This window comes from Tiliqua scincoides, chromosome 1 (assembly GCF_035046505.1).
Source record: "Tiliqua scincoides isolate rTilSci1 chromosome 1, rTilSci1.hap2, whole genome shotgun sequence".
Classification (NCBI taxonomy): domain Eukaryota; kingdom Metazoa; phylum Chordata; class Lepidosauria; order Squamata; family Scincidae; genus Tiliqua; species Tiliqua scincoides.
In genome coordinates this window covers 236,565,595-236,580,551 of record NC_089821.1, presented here as the reverse complement: position 1 = coordinate 236,580,551, position 14,957 = coordinate 236,565,595, and the positions used below count along the sequence as shown (strand labels likewise).

The 14,957-nt window shown below is 44.4% G+C and overlaps 1 protein-coding gene across 2 annotated transcripts in view; it reads right to left on the bottom strand.

Moving 5' to 3' along the window:
• CRIM1 (cysteine rich transmembrane BMP regulator 1) overlaps window positions 1-12,436 on the bottom strand; it is a 184,175-nt gene extending 171,739 nt beyond the window's left edge. The window contains exon 1 of one of the 2 annotated variants that reach the window (XM_066611539.1): window positions 12,216-12,436. In XM_066611539.1, the coding sequence (XP_066467636.1) occupies window positions 12,216-12,354 (139 nt within the window). In that variant the 5' untranslated portion in view covers window positions 12,355-12,436. The remainder of the gene's footprint in view (window positions 1-12,215) is intronic. The other variant, XM_066611540.1, reaches the window with a different exon arrangement.
• Between the last annotated feature and the right edge of the window lie 2,521 nt (window positions 12,437-14,957).

Below are 14,957 nucleotides of genomic sequence, written 5' to 3'. Positions count from 1 at the left end.
CAGTGGTGGCCATTTTGGTGCCACTGTCTTCCTGAGTGATGGGAAAGCTTAGGACTGGGCCCTTAAAGCAATTCTCAAACTTCCTGAGAGTTTGAGAACTGCTGGGTTAAAAGATACTTCTTTTCCTCTAAGGTTGCTTACGACTTCAGACTTAAATGCATCACACACTTGCAGCATAAATAATGAAACAGAATCTGAATTTCACAGATATAGTCCTACTAACTACAAGTATTAGCTTGTACAAATGAGTCCATATTTTCAAGATCTCTCTGCCATGCCAACTAGTTCAATTTATCTAAATGTCATTAAAAATTAAAGTTATAATTTTTTTTAAATAAGTGGTTTAATCTGTAAAACATCTGGAGTACACTGAATCTTGTCTTATGCACAGGGATAGAACAGAACCTTCAAGACTCCTTCCAGATCTACAACTTTATGATTGCAGCATGGGTGTAAAAAATAATAATAATAATAATAATAATATAATATTAGGTCTATTATTATTATTATTATACCGCTTTTCAATGGAAAATTCACAAAGTAATGTACAGAGAAAATCAAACAAACAACTAATGGCTCCCTGTCCCAAAAGGGCTCACCATCTAAAAGGATGCAAAAGAACACCAGCAGACTGCCACTAGAAAAGACAGTGCTGGGGTGAGGAGTGCCAGTTACTCTCCCCCCACTAAATAAAAGAGCACCCACTTAAAAAGTACCCCTTACCCAGTTAGCAAATATTGTACATACAGAAGGTAAACATACCCAAGCAAGCAAAAGGATAAACCAACCTATTAAATCTCACTGTTAACTCAGTTGTACAAAAAGAGAAAGGCATTTAAAAATCAAGATTCTGCAAAAAGCAGTTGTCCATCTTTTGATCTGATGACAGCTTGGTAGAGCCCCTCAAAGGTTATTTTTGAATGTTTTAATCAGAATCATGCTGTCAGAAGTTTACAGGAAAACAGTATGAACAATTAGTAAATAAAAACAAACTTAACCAACACTAGCAACGAGATGATATATAGTGTGTTTGGAGTTCTATGCTCTATGAAAATGGAGTCAAGAAAAGCAGCTATTAAGCAGAATCTCCAACTGTAGAAGTTGGAAAATGAATCATAAACTCAGTCTAGTTCTGTACTAGAGTCTCAAACAGATCTGAATACTACAAGCAACGTTCATGTAAAAACAGCACACTGAAGCTTAAACCAGACTGATTTCATAGCGAATAGATTTGCCAGAACAGGCCACCACATAATCCTGCCAGTTTTGTTTTTTAGAAGTATTGCTTTAGCTAGTTTGTCAGGAACAGCAGTATCAGCAGACAGCTGTAAGCATCAGAGTGCAGGCAGAGTTACAAAATGCGTACTGAAATTAGCTTTCTGAGCCCATGCAACTTTTTACATCCTCAAGCACTGCTTCAGAATTCAGGAAATAAGAACATAAGAAAAGACCTGCTGGATCAGGCAACTGGGCTCATCTAATTCAGCTTCCTGTATCTCACAGTGGCCCACCCATTATTCAGGGATAAAAGACCTGCTGCCACTCCCTTGTATCTGGCATTCAGAAATAGGAGCCTCTTAAGACCAAGAGGTTGCATGTAGTCATCATGGCTTGTAAGCTGTGATGGACATTTCCTAGATCTGTCTGATCCCCTCTTAAAGACATCTAGGCTAAGCGACACCACCACATCCTGTGGAAAGGAGTTCCAAAGGTTAATTACACACTGGGTAGATAAATATTTCATTTGCTCTGTTCTAACTCTCTAACTCTAACTCTCCTGCCAATCAATTCTACTGGATGCCCCCTGGTTTTGGTGTTGTTCGAGAGGGGAAAGAACTTTCTACTATCTGACCCATGCAAATTTTACATGTCTCAATCATGTACGCCCCCCCTTCTAGGCACTTTCTTTCTAGATTGAAGAGGCCCAAACGCTGTAGCCTTTTCTCATAAGGGAAGTACCCCAGCCCACTAATCATTTTGGTCCCTCTCTTCTGCACCTTCTCCAGTTCCATTATACCCTTTTTGAGATTTGGCAACCAGAACCAGAAGAACTCAAAATGCAGCCTTACCATTGATTTTTACAATGCCAATATTGGCAGTTTTACTTTCAATCCCTAGAACTGACCTTCCTCACAACTGCCATACACTTTGATAGAGTGTCATTTTAATAGAGCTGCCCACCCTTTCTTATAATGGAGCAATACAAGAAAATTGTTGCATACAAATTTAATCTCTATAATTCAGGAAAAGCAAACAGAATGCCAGAACTATAGCCCAAGATTTATCTTTACTATACTGTTTTATGCAGTCCTCCACCTTTCAAAATATTGATTTTGTTAAAGACCAGGGGAGTTCTAACAACACAGATCTGCAACCAAAAAGCTATTTTCATAATTTTATTTGATTCTTATGTTTTTTGGTGCACTGAATTTGAAAATGACCACCGTTTTTTCGCTGAATTCGAAAATGACCGTCAGGTTTTTTCACAATCGAAATGTGCCTTGGTCAAACAGGTAGCTGGAAATCGCTAAATTTCAAATTCATCATACTGCTGAATTACTTGGTTCTAGACTTAAAAGCAAAAATTTGTTGATGGAAGGTACATCTTTTGCATGGTACAGACATCGGGAAAAAGACTGTCTTACTTTTTTCATGAGGGCAATTTGGTGTTTTGCTCTGATTTAGAGGGGTTGATGGCTCAGTTCCACATTCAGTATGATTCTTCTGAATGGAGGCTTTTCATTGACTCTTCCAAAAGAAGCTTAAAAGCAGTTTTACTTCACAATGGTGGCTGTTATGCATCCATTCCTGTTGCTCATTCGCTGTACTTGAAGGAGACTTATGAGAACTTGGAGTTGGTACTCAAGAAAGTGGGTTATCAAAACCAAAACTGGTTGGTATGTGGGGATTTAAAAGTACTGTGTATGCTGCTGGGACAACAGGCTGGGTACACCAAATACCCTTGTTTTCTATGTTTATGGGACAGTAGAGACCGACAAAATCACTGGAAGCAAAAAAATTGGCCACCAAGAAGTCTAGTTGTTGGTGAAAAGAATGTTCTCAGAGATACATTGGTACCCCCTGAGAAGGTTTTATTACCACCACTCCATTTAAAATTAGGATTAATGAAGCAATTTGTTAAGGCACTTCCCAAAGATAGCGAATGCTTCAAGTACTTGGGATCCAAGTTTCCAGGTTTAACGGAGGCAAAACTGAAAGAGGGAGTTTTTATTGGCCTGGATATTAGAAAACTCATATCCGACAAAGACTTCATCAGTTCAATGACTCCAACTCAAAAAGAAGCGTGGGTTGCCTTTACTGTGGTCATAAATAACTTTTTGGGAAACCAAAAGGACCCAAATTACAAGGAAATGGTGGAAACAATGTTGAAAGCGTTCCACAAGCTTGGTTGCTTCATGAGCTTAAAAGTCCATTTTCTCAACTCACACCTTGACTATTTTCCTGAAAATTTGGGAGCAGTGAGTGAAGAGCAGGGAGAACGTTTCCATCAAGATATAAAAGAAATGGAAAGAAGGTATCAAGGGAAATGGAGTGTAACGATGATGGCTGACTACTGCTGGATGTTGTATAGGGATCTTCCCGAAGCCACCTACAAGAGGAAAAGCTCAAAAAGAAGTTTAGAGTTAAAAAAAAAAAAGACGATTTCACAAGCAATCTACTTGAGTGTGGTGTTAATTTTGTTGTCACCTGTGCAAATGAGTTAATATTTTTCATGTAAATAAAATATTTGCGTTAAGAGATTTTTTTAAAACGATGACCACCCGTTTGAAAACCTGACGTCCCAGGACAAAACTGCTATCGTTTTTGGATTCAGCGCACCAAAAAACGTAAGAATCAGTCAACAAAACCAAAACGGCTGTCCAATTTTTTTTTTTTTTTTTGCAGACCTGTGCAATTGTTGGTATCTCACCAAACTTAAATGCCTAGAATGAAAGAGCCATGAGGACAAAATTGCATTAAAAGGTGCAAGTATATAGTGTACTCACAGAAAAAACAATAACTTCATAACATAACTCACTCTTTGAAAATTTAGTAACTAGTAAGACTTATAAGGAAATGTATCATCCAGACAACAAGTTGAGGCACTCCTAGGGCTATCCATTATTGTTAACATGTAGAAATGCTGAGCAAAGGATGTTGAAGCAACACTAATCATGGGTACGTCTTAATTTAAGAATGCTTTAAGAATAGGTCAAAAATTTTAGGCAAACCATCTGTCAAGTTGATGCAATAACTTCTAAAAGCTATCACCAATTCCACTTCCAATAAGAACTGCACAATACTTATTGCATAGCACATAAAAACCACAGAACTTACAACCATTTAGTTTTTGTGAGAAAGAAGTTTTACACATTTCCGAGATACTGGCTACAGCTGTTACTTGTAGTGCTACAGACAATGTCACAATCAAGTCCATAACAAGATATGGAACTACAAATACCATTTTACATGGAACTTTAGCCAGTTAAAAAGGAAACCAGCGAACTGATTGCAAGGATATTAGAAAGTATGCTGACTTTTTATTAGTAGAGTATGCAATTTCCAGGGAAACATCTTTCTTCTACATCTTGGAAACCAGTAGCACTCAAGTACCAATTGATGCCCACAAAACAATTCATAAGGAGATGCCTATGTATACAATTTTTTATAATATAAAAGCCATATAAAAGCCTGGGGCCTGGGGGATAAGAATAGGCCCTCAGTTTGGCTGTACTTGTCATAAGAGGCGACTAAACAGCCACCGGGTAGATGGGACTCGTTAGCCTGGGAAGGCAGCTCATCTAAGAGAAGGAAAACTCTGATCCCAAACCTCCACTACCTTGTGGCTACATCCAGTTATGGAAAAGGCTTCAGGAGTCAACCTCGAGGCAAAATCCGGAGCTGGAGTCCCTGAGGCAGTTCATGGCTGAACATAGTCACGTTCTGGCAACTACTGTGACGCCGCTGGAACCAACCGTATTGGCTTGTGCCTTTCCATTGGACCATTTCAGCAATGTGGAGAGGGGGGATTTGCTGCGTGGGTAACAGTCTATCCTCCATATCTACTTGACCCAGGCTTCACGCACTGGAGAGGACACTTCCAGAACCACCATTCAGAGCGCGATATCATAGTCTTCCGAGACTGAAGGATGCCAACATGAAAAGCCAATACAAGTTTATGGATTATGTTATACTAAAAAGCAGTTTCCTTCAATCAGTTTAACTTCTCTTCCACCCTTCAAAATAACCATATTCTAAAGCACTAGTCCATGTGCTTTCCTATTGTGATACAACATTGTGGCTTCTCATAATTTTTCCCCTTTACAGCTATATATTTTCTTTAACAACGTTCATACGTACTGAGTAGTATCTTATATGACCACATTGCTCTGGAATTTCTCTCATTTAGTTGAACATACACAGCATTGTCAATTTCTCCAACTAGAACAAACAATGGAATTTGTTAGTATTTCTAGAAGTATGCCAATTATCACTAGTGTCCCCAAAGGCACTAGGGTCCCCAAACCCTGGCCCAGGGGCTAAATCTGACCCTAGGGAGGATTTTATCTGGCCCCCAAGGTTCCCCAACATTCCAGTGCTAAAAATACAGCAGATACACATCTATAAGTCAATCACACAGATAAGTCGAGGGAAGGTTTCAAGTCAAAAACCATGGGATTTTCTATGACCCTTGGATAGGTCAGGGGTTAAACCTAGGGGGGTGCCTGTGTCAGACTAATTTTGTATGATTTTGCCTGAGGCCAGATCCTGAAAAATAACCTACCAATAATTGTTACCCAAGAACTGTACAGTCTCTAATCAGTAAGTATTAAAAACACAGTATGCATATGTAGAACGTACACAAAGCATAGCAAAAGCAGTATTAAAAATAGTCTAATATATTAAAAACTATGATCTATTATGATCATAGATCATAAGATACAATTTTGAAAGTTAATGAATAAAAATGTATCCTTCACAACCTTTTGTAAACACTAAGAATAAGGCCACAATCTCAACCACACTATCCTGAGAGTAAACACCATCAACTTGAATGGTACTTCTGATTAGACAAGCCTAGGAGTGGGCTCTAAGTGCACTGTAAACAGCATACCAGTAGAACTATTAATCAAATCCTCTTTTAAGGTGCCTGGTGTATTAAGCCAGAGGCTCTACATGTAACATACAACTTAGATCAAATAACAGGAAACTTGCAATTCAATTCACAGCACAGAGACAAGTAACAAGGACCAAGTGCAGCTGACCAAGTGCAGTTGCACAAAGCTGCCACCCGATGTACTCAGAAGTAGACCCTCTGTGGACAACGGGCAGCAGCATCTCTTCTGGGACTTGTGTGTGGTGGGGTTACTGGCAGCTACACCTCCAGCCCACCTGCGCCTGGTCAGTCCCCCCATCACACCTGGAATCAGAGGAACCCCAGAGGACGTAGGGCATGCAGGGGCAGCCTACCGGCTGGCACTCACCTACACCCTCTCAGAGCCTGCTGTGCACACTCCTAGCGGTAGCCCGCAGGGGGAGGCAGCAAACCGGGAGTGTTCTGGCTGCTGCTGCTACTGGACCAACCGAGGGCAGGGAACATGCCGGGAGCGCCCTGCGCCGCCCACTCCCAAGTGCACGGCTGCAGCAGGCAGGCAGGGAGGCACACTGCTCCCATGCTGGGGAGCAACTAGCAGGGAGTGTACAGTGCAGGACGCTCTCTGCACACTCCCTGCCCTTTGTTGATCTGGCAGCGGTGGCAGTAACCAGAAAGCCCCCCTTAGCTTTCTTCCCCTGCAGGTGGCAGGACTGCGGTGGGGAGTGCAAGCGGTGGGCTCCGAGAGAGTACTGGAGAGTGCCAGCGAGCAGGTTGCCCCCACACACCTTACCTCCTCCAGGGCTCCTACTGCTCCAGGCGTGATGGGGGACCGGCCAGGAGCAGGCGGGCGGGAGGCGCAGCTGCTGGGAACCCCACACAAGGCCCAGAGGAGGCACCGCTGCCCATCCTCCTGCAGAGTTCCCAACCCAGATGCAGATAGCCCCCTCATCCATTCCATCTGCCTGGATAACTGCGAAGATAAAGCGATAGGGTGATTCACCCATGATTTGGGGGCACAAATTGCCATACAGGCAAATATCTATAGCAGATGCACTTCCAGGTATATATCACATTCAGTCACTAGAGGTGCAAAATGTAATGCAATGTAATGAAAAGAATTATTCCATTACACTGCAACACATTCAGCGCATCTAGAGACTGAATGAGATATATACTGATGCTGAGAGACCTGGAATATAAACATGATGTTAGTTAAACTTAAAACACAGCAGAAAGTTTGAGATTTGTGTTGAAGGTTGCTTGATTGCTGTTTTCAAAATCAATTTCCCCCCTTTTCCTGTGCAAATCAATTTTGCCCTCTGCACCCCTCCTCCTTCCACCCCCATCCACTTATTATATTCAATCAAACTCTCAGCCCATCGCTCCTCCATGTATTTATTTTCTAACCCTCAATGCTGTGTCAGATACACTGTGCTAAAAAGTATGGAGACCCTGGTCTAAAGGCAAACGGCTTGCTCTTATTCAAAGTTGTTTCCACAATACTATGAAATTGGTTCCATATAAAAAGCATTTGATCACCCAAAAGACACAGTGGATGAAATACTAACGGTGCTATGGCTCTATTCAAAGAATAGTATAATTATATTTATGGCAGTGTTTCCCAAACTGTGGGTTGAGATCCATCAGTGGGTCATGAGCAGATTTTTGGTGGGTCACAAAAAGTTTTTGAAAAATTGGGAAAATCTTTTTCGCAAACATGCTTGCCCAGTTTGCAGAAGAAAATCATTAGCTGGAATTGAAACCTGTGGTATGAGCTAATCTGTATTCCCCCCCCCCCACACACACAAATCAAAACGTCACATTTTCTCTAGTAACCGACATATCGTAGATCAGTGGTTCTCACACATTAGGACCAGGACCCACTTTTTAGAATGAATCTGTCAGGACCCACCAGAAGTGATGTCATGATGAAGTGACATCATCAAGCATGAGAATTCTTAACAATCCTAGGCTGCAATCCTACCCACACTTACCCAAGAGTAAGTTCCATTAACTATCATTGTTAAAAGAATATACATAGTAGCTTGTTAAAAGTACAGGTCTGTAACAGGTCCCCAAATGCAGTCACATACCATGGTAGCATCAAGTCTAATAGATTAAAAATGATATATAGAAATGAATGGGGTCCCACCTAGTGGGTCCTGACCCACAGTTTGAGAAACACTGCTGTAGATCATGTGTGAACCTAGTTTTAGCCTTTTGTCTGGCCTGAAGTCCTTAACTGCATGCCTTGCACTCCAGTTCAGCCTTCTGGGTACTGACTGTAAGGTTGGGAGAACAGTCTTTGATCTCAATTTCTATGGACAGTCACTATATGCAAGGTCTCTTAGAAACCTTAGGCTTTCTTGGTGGTGGCCGCCTTGCTTGTGTAATTTCCTCTCCCTGGAGATTACAGCTCTCTCTTAAGAGAACTTTCGGCAGAGCCTCAAGAGTACAAGATTTTTATTTAAGGCATTTGACTGTTGACATTATGGGCTGGTGCTTTTAATGAAATGTAGTTTTTATAGTTTTATGTGATCCATTGGGATCTGGTCTGTCTACTGTTCTTAAAGCTTTATGTTTTAAAGTTTTAGTACTGTTTTAATCTTATGCTTTACATTGTGTTTTTGTGTTGTAAGTTGCTTTGAGTTTCCCATGGTGTGGGAGAAAGGTGGGGTATGTACAAGGGGAGTCTGCCATTGCTTACACTGTTGCATTTACTGGATCTTATTTTCAAAAATCTATTTTCAAGCATTGTCAAGTATGATCAACATTAACCAATAATAGTTGAGCTGAGAAAACATTTTGGCCCACAGTGTCAGAGTTTTCCATGAATGCTTAATGGTTTCCAAAAAAGTTCTACACTATGACCAGTAGGGGTCATTTCAGTATAAAAATTGTATTGAAGAAACCAATTCAAAGAGAAAAGATTTACAGAAATATGAAAGTCTATTCTAGTAACAAATAAGCTTTCATCTACAAATGATGTTCTTGTCAGAGAATTTTTAGTAAAGCTTTGAGTTTGCAAATTAAGAACATGAACCCAATATCAATAGTTTCAACAGCCAATACCTTATGTTGTAGAGTTTACACTACAAATTTCTTTTCATCCATTTATACAACCTTAACATCTAAAAAAATGCAAGGTTAATGACTAAGAACTGAACCCAATGATAACCAAAAGCAGACTACAAAACTATGTACATTCATGTAACTGGGATATTTATGTATTAATACTTTAATCCAGCAGTTCCCAAAGTCGTTCTCAGACTTTGGAATTGCACTAAATTGTTGTGGGGGCAGAACTGGAGCCGGCGGTGGTCCTTGATGGCACCGCTGTGATTTCAGCAGCCCAGGGACATCCCCATGTCCCCCCATGTACTGGGGGGGGGGTCCTGCAGCCTCTTGAAATGTCCTGGAAGCTTGCAGCCACCTCTGCAACCATCTGCGTGGCTACAATGAGCTCTGTTCTGCTATCAGAGCTCACTTCCGGTTTGCAATCGCGTAAACCAGAAGTGAGCTCTGATAGCAGAACGGAGTTCATTGTAGCTCATTGTAGCTGTGCTGAGAGGTGGATGCAAGCTGCAGGAAGCCCCCAGGTAAGTGGGGATGTCCCTGGGTCCCCATGGCACTGCAATCATTGCAGCGCCATAAGGGACGCATTCCTGGGCCACTCCCCTTAAGAAGGAATGGCCTTTTTCCAGTTCCCCCAGTGGGTGGTGACCCACCACTTTGGGAACTGCTGTTTTAACCCAAATAAATTTCCCTGGATTGTCCTGGGGATTGCTGGGGCCGGCTGGTATCAAGCCCACCACCTATGAAAACCTCTTCTTGCAGGAAAATGCCAGATGTGCTTCAAGACGAAGTCCATCAATGCAATATTGCATCACTTCTAAAGAATTAAAATTCTCTTAAAACTGCCAGAAAGTCTGCACTGTTATACATTAAAAGGGCCAAGGTGCCAAAGCATCATGGCAGGTTTTCATCATAATTTCCCTCTAATATAAACATTTGTGTGAAGTTACTTAAAACATGCAATAGGGTTTAACTTTTCCATGAAAGGAATTTGTCATGATATTCATTTCATTGATACACTTATGCTTCTTAAAATTTAGCTTTAACTTTTTATTTACAAAAATGCCAAGCAATTAACTCCAAACAAACACCGGAAACAATATCTTAGCAGTCTGACATGCCTATTCCAATAAAACCAACTGAACATTGTAGGAGGGGGCAGGGAAGAGACAGCACACCTGCACAGAAAAGCCACAATCTTCTTTGCATCAAAAATAGGAAAAAACAGGATTAAATTGCCAAATGTACCATCCAAAAGGTGATAATTTAGTTGTTTAGAAATGCCTTTTTCCTTTAGGAGAAAGAGGAATTACAAGATTCAATTAGAATCTGGATAAAAGTATTAGACAATTTGATTTTTGGACAAGGGTGGTGTGGGAATGACTTTGCCAGGGACCTTTCAAAGGAATTTTTGAACTCACGGAAGCCCCCTAGTGGAGCAATAAAACACCCTTATTTTCTGCAACTGGACCCATGGAAGGACATTTTTCCACATACTGTACATTCCTGGATTCGCATAGTCTTTTGTACAAAAAGAGCAGTCTCTTGAGTACAGGAGCATCGATTCCTCCTTCTCCCTCCTATCACTGGTATGGAAATAAACATGGGAAGTTGACAAGAGCTGATCAACCTTCATTGATTCAACTTTATTGATTCAAGAATTAGCAAGTGTCTTTGATCACTGATCATTCTAATTCAGAAGACTAGAAGGCTGCCAATTTAATATTCTTGTACCACCTTTTGCAATTAATAACTGGTCCATATGATTTAATCCACTGCATGAAACTATACTGTCAGACTGCACCTGTAACTTTTAGAGAAAAAGAAAAGTGACAGTATTGTAATAACTTATTATAGCACAAGTTGCTACTTGACAGCATTAGTGGCCATCTGCTTGCAAACCTACCCTCCCCCCCCAAATCACACACAGGAACAGAATGCAATCCTAAGGGCACTTTTTTTTCCAGGAAGCAACGCTGAGTCCAGTGACTCTTACAGCTCAGTAAATATGGCAAGAACTGGTCAGTTAAAACAGATAGGAAGAGAAAAGTCTACAAAATCAGCAAACTTTAGATGTCAAACATCATATGTCTCAATTAAAGACAAAAGGGAACCATCCTATCTCCCAACACACCAAAATGTGTTTCTAGTTTTGTTCCCCAACTCAAATCTTGGAAATCACGTCTGAAAACACTAGCCAAAAAAATTTAAAGAAATAGGGTAAAGCATCCATCCACCTTGTATGGATGAGGCAGGGCTCCAACACCAGAAACACAACCTACTCAGAGCCCAATCCTGTGAGTGTCTACTCAGAAGTCAGCACCATATAGTCAATGGGGCTTACTCCCAGGAAAGTGCAGATAAGATTGCAGCCTGAGAGCCTCATCCTATGCCTGTCTACTCAGAAGTAAGCACCATTATAATCAATGGGGCTTACTCCCAGGAAAGTGTGTGCAGCCTCAGCTTCTGGAAAGGCTTTTAAATTAAAAAAAAGCAGACGGTTCTTGGAAGAGACTTCCATTTGATGTGGGCAAGAATGGAAAATAACCACGAGGAAATGGGGGGGAGGGGAGGAGAGAAGAGAGACACATAACATACACATTGGCAAGGAAGAAAAAATAGAGCACGTCACACCAGGCAGCAGCCCCCACCTCTTCCCGGAATTTCAGCTCCCAGTTTGCAAGGTAGTTGCTGCATTTCACACTATGAGAAAAATGGAGTGTTTGAGAAGGGAAATCCGAAAGCCCCACACTTCGTCTGCTCGGCCTTTTGGGGGGTGGAGAACAGTGGGAGCCCCACAGGGGCCCACAGCCCTTTTTTCTGGGAGGGGAAAAGACCCCCCCCCAAGATACGAGCCAGGAATCCGGTCCTTTGCATGCTTTCCTGGGAGTCAGCCCCATTGCAGTCAATGGGACTTACTTCCGAGTAGGCACGCCTCGGAGCGGGTTGCAAGGCTCGACCTTTCACGGGGCTGCGCCGGAAGGGGCGACCCTCACGCCGTCGGAGGACGAAGCGAGCACCCCGCCGCCGCCTCCTCCTTTACCTTCGCAGACGCCCGCTTCGTACTCCGTGAGCGAGTCCCCGTGGAGCGGCGGGCGGATCACGCAGCGGAGCCCCCGATCGCAAGCTCCGTGCAGCCCGAAGAAGCCCCCGCAGCTCTCGTTGCGCTGCCGGGCGCACATGAAGCAGCAGCCGCAGATGTCCAGCACGACGCCGCCCGGGCAGTTCCTGGGCTCCTCGCAGCGGGACTCGTCGCAGGGCAGGCACACGAACGCCCGCGCCCCGGACTCCGCCAGCAGCAGCAGCAGCGCCACGGGCACCAGCGGCGGCGGCCGCCGCCCCCCCGCCGCCAGGTGCCCGCCGCCGACACCGCGGCGCCTCCACCCCGCCAGCGCTGCCAGGTACATCCCGGCCAGGGCCGGAGCAGCCCGCGCGCGGAGGAGCAGCCCGGTCCCGGCTGTGGCGGCGTCTCCGGCCCTCCAGAAAAGTTTCCTCCCGGCTGCTGAGGCGGCAGCGGCTCCAGCCAAACTTCTCCTCCCCTCGCTGTGAGGGAGCAGCAGCGCCGCCCTCCCGCCTCAGCCTGGCGCGCGCGTCCTCCAGGCGGCCCGCCGGGCTCTGCGAAGCCTTCTCCTCAGCGGCCTCGCTCGCTCGCTAGCTCGCGCGCGCGACTACGCAGCTGCTATAACGGGCGCCGGGGAGAGCACGAGCCGAACCGCGCACCGCAGCGCTCCAACTGCGACTCGCCGCCCGACTCAGGACGCGCCGACTTCTCGCACAGCCCGAGCTGCTCTGGCCCTCCCCCGCCATTGGGCGGCCACGCACCAGGCCCCGCCCACGCCTGTCCTCCCCGCCGCTCATTGGATGGCGCCTCACAGCCTCGCCCCTCCCCTCGCCGAGCCTTTCTCGGCGGGGCTGAGGGGGCAGAGCTGAGGCGCTGCTGTGGCTGCCTCACGCCCCGCCCCCGCCCCGCGCTCCGGCCCTCCACTGCCGGTGGCGCTGTGTGCTCAGAGGCGGGCGCGGGGCCCCGGGAACGAATCAACCGGCGCACCGGCAGTCAAGCGGGACGCCCAGGAAGGGCAGTCGCGGGCGGGGAGCGGGCCCCAGCTGGATAGAAAACAGCGCCGAGGGCGATGAGGGAGCCGGTCGGAAAACGGGGTGGTTGCTGCTGCTTGTGTCGGTTCCAAGCGGAGTCCAAGGCTGCAGCCCAAGCCTCCGCATGTCTACTCAGAAGTAAGTCCCATTCTGGTCAATGGGGCTTACCTCCGGGAAAGTGGATAGGCTTGCTGCCTAAGAGCCCAATCCTATGCCTGTCTACTCAGAAGTAGTCCCATTATAGGCAGTGGGGCTTACTCCTGGGAAAGTGTGGCTAGGACTGTAGCCTCACGTTGCTTTCTTAGCCATACATACCTGCGAGTAAGCCCCATTGACTAGAATGGGACTTACATTCTGAGTAGACATACATAGGCTCTCAAGGAGTAGCTCCCTTTGGTTAACAGCACAATCCTATACAAGATGTCTACTCAGAGGTAAGCCCCATTCTGTTCAGTGGGGCTTACTTCCTGTAAGTGGCAGCCTGACAGCCCAAGCCTATCCACACTTTCCTGGGAGTAAGCCCCACTGACTTTAATGGGACTTAACTTTTGAGAAGACATGCATAGGATTGGGCTTTCAAGGATTAAATCCCTTTCCATTCAGTAAGGGATCCCTTTCCATGGTTCAAAGTGACATCAGCTGGAAAAAATTTTAATGCCCTTAAGACAAAATTAAATGTAATTAATTGAATAAGTAAATTAAAAGTTTACAATAAGTACAAGTTTGAAAATTTATTTAAAATAATCACCCACCCAAGCAATTGCTTATCTGTTTAAAAAGAAACCCCCAAGCATCCCAAAGGCTGCAATCCTATCTACACATACCCATTGACTATCTTTGTTGAAAGCATATATATAGTAGCTTGTTAGAAGTACAGATCTGTAACATTTCCCCAAATGCAGTCACTTGCCATGACAGCAATGTCGAACATAATAAAAATAAAATATGCATTGAAATGAATCAGGACCCACCTGAAATTGGCTTGTGACCCACCTAGTGGGTCCAGACCCACAGTTTGAGAAACACTGAGCTTGAGGAAATGTGTGAGCCTAATGACGACTGCCAGAAAATCTTGCCTGTGACCTGGGGGGCAGAGAAGTAACATTGGCCACCTCCTGCGCCTATGTGCAAGCATACTCAACACTTTTTTCACGCTCCCTGTCCCAAAGGGGCTGAAATCCTAAAAAGATGCAGAAGAGACATCAGCAACAACCACTAGAATACATTACATTGTACTGAAGAGGGTTAATTACTCTCCTCCCTGCTAAATATATGAGGAGCAGCACTTGAAAAAGTGCCTCTCTACCAGTTAGTAGAACATATCATAGAGTTGAAAGGGACCTTAGGTCATCTAGTCCAAGCCCTTGCCTTAGACAGGAAATCTTCTTAGAGCATCTCCAGCAGGTGCTTGTCAAGCCTCTGCTTGAATTAATATCTCTAGTGACTCAGTGATATAGTGTGACTCAGTGAATGTGGGGGTGGCATCATGATGGCCAAATAAGACCCGCATCTGCCAAAAGACCCACCTGACTTGACTGATCCCAGAACTCTCTGTACTGGTAATAGTGCTAACACCAGGCTAGCATTTGGAAGTTGATGGGGGGGGGCTGCATTGGGGGGGGTCCAGTACAGGGTTTTGCTCCAGTGCTTCTAGCAACTGTACTCTACCCATTGAAGTTTAACATGGTACCCC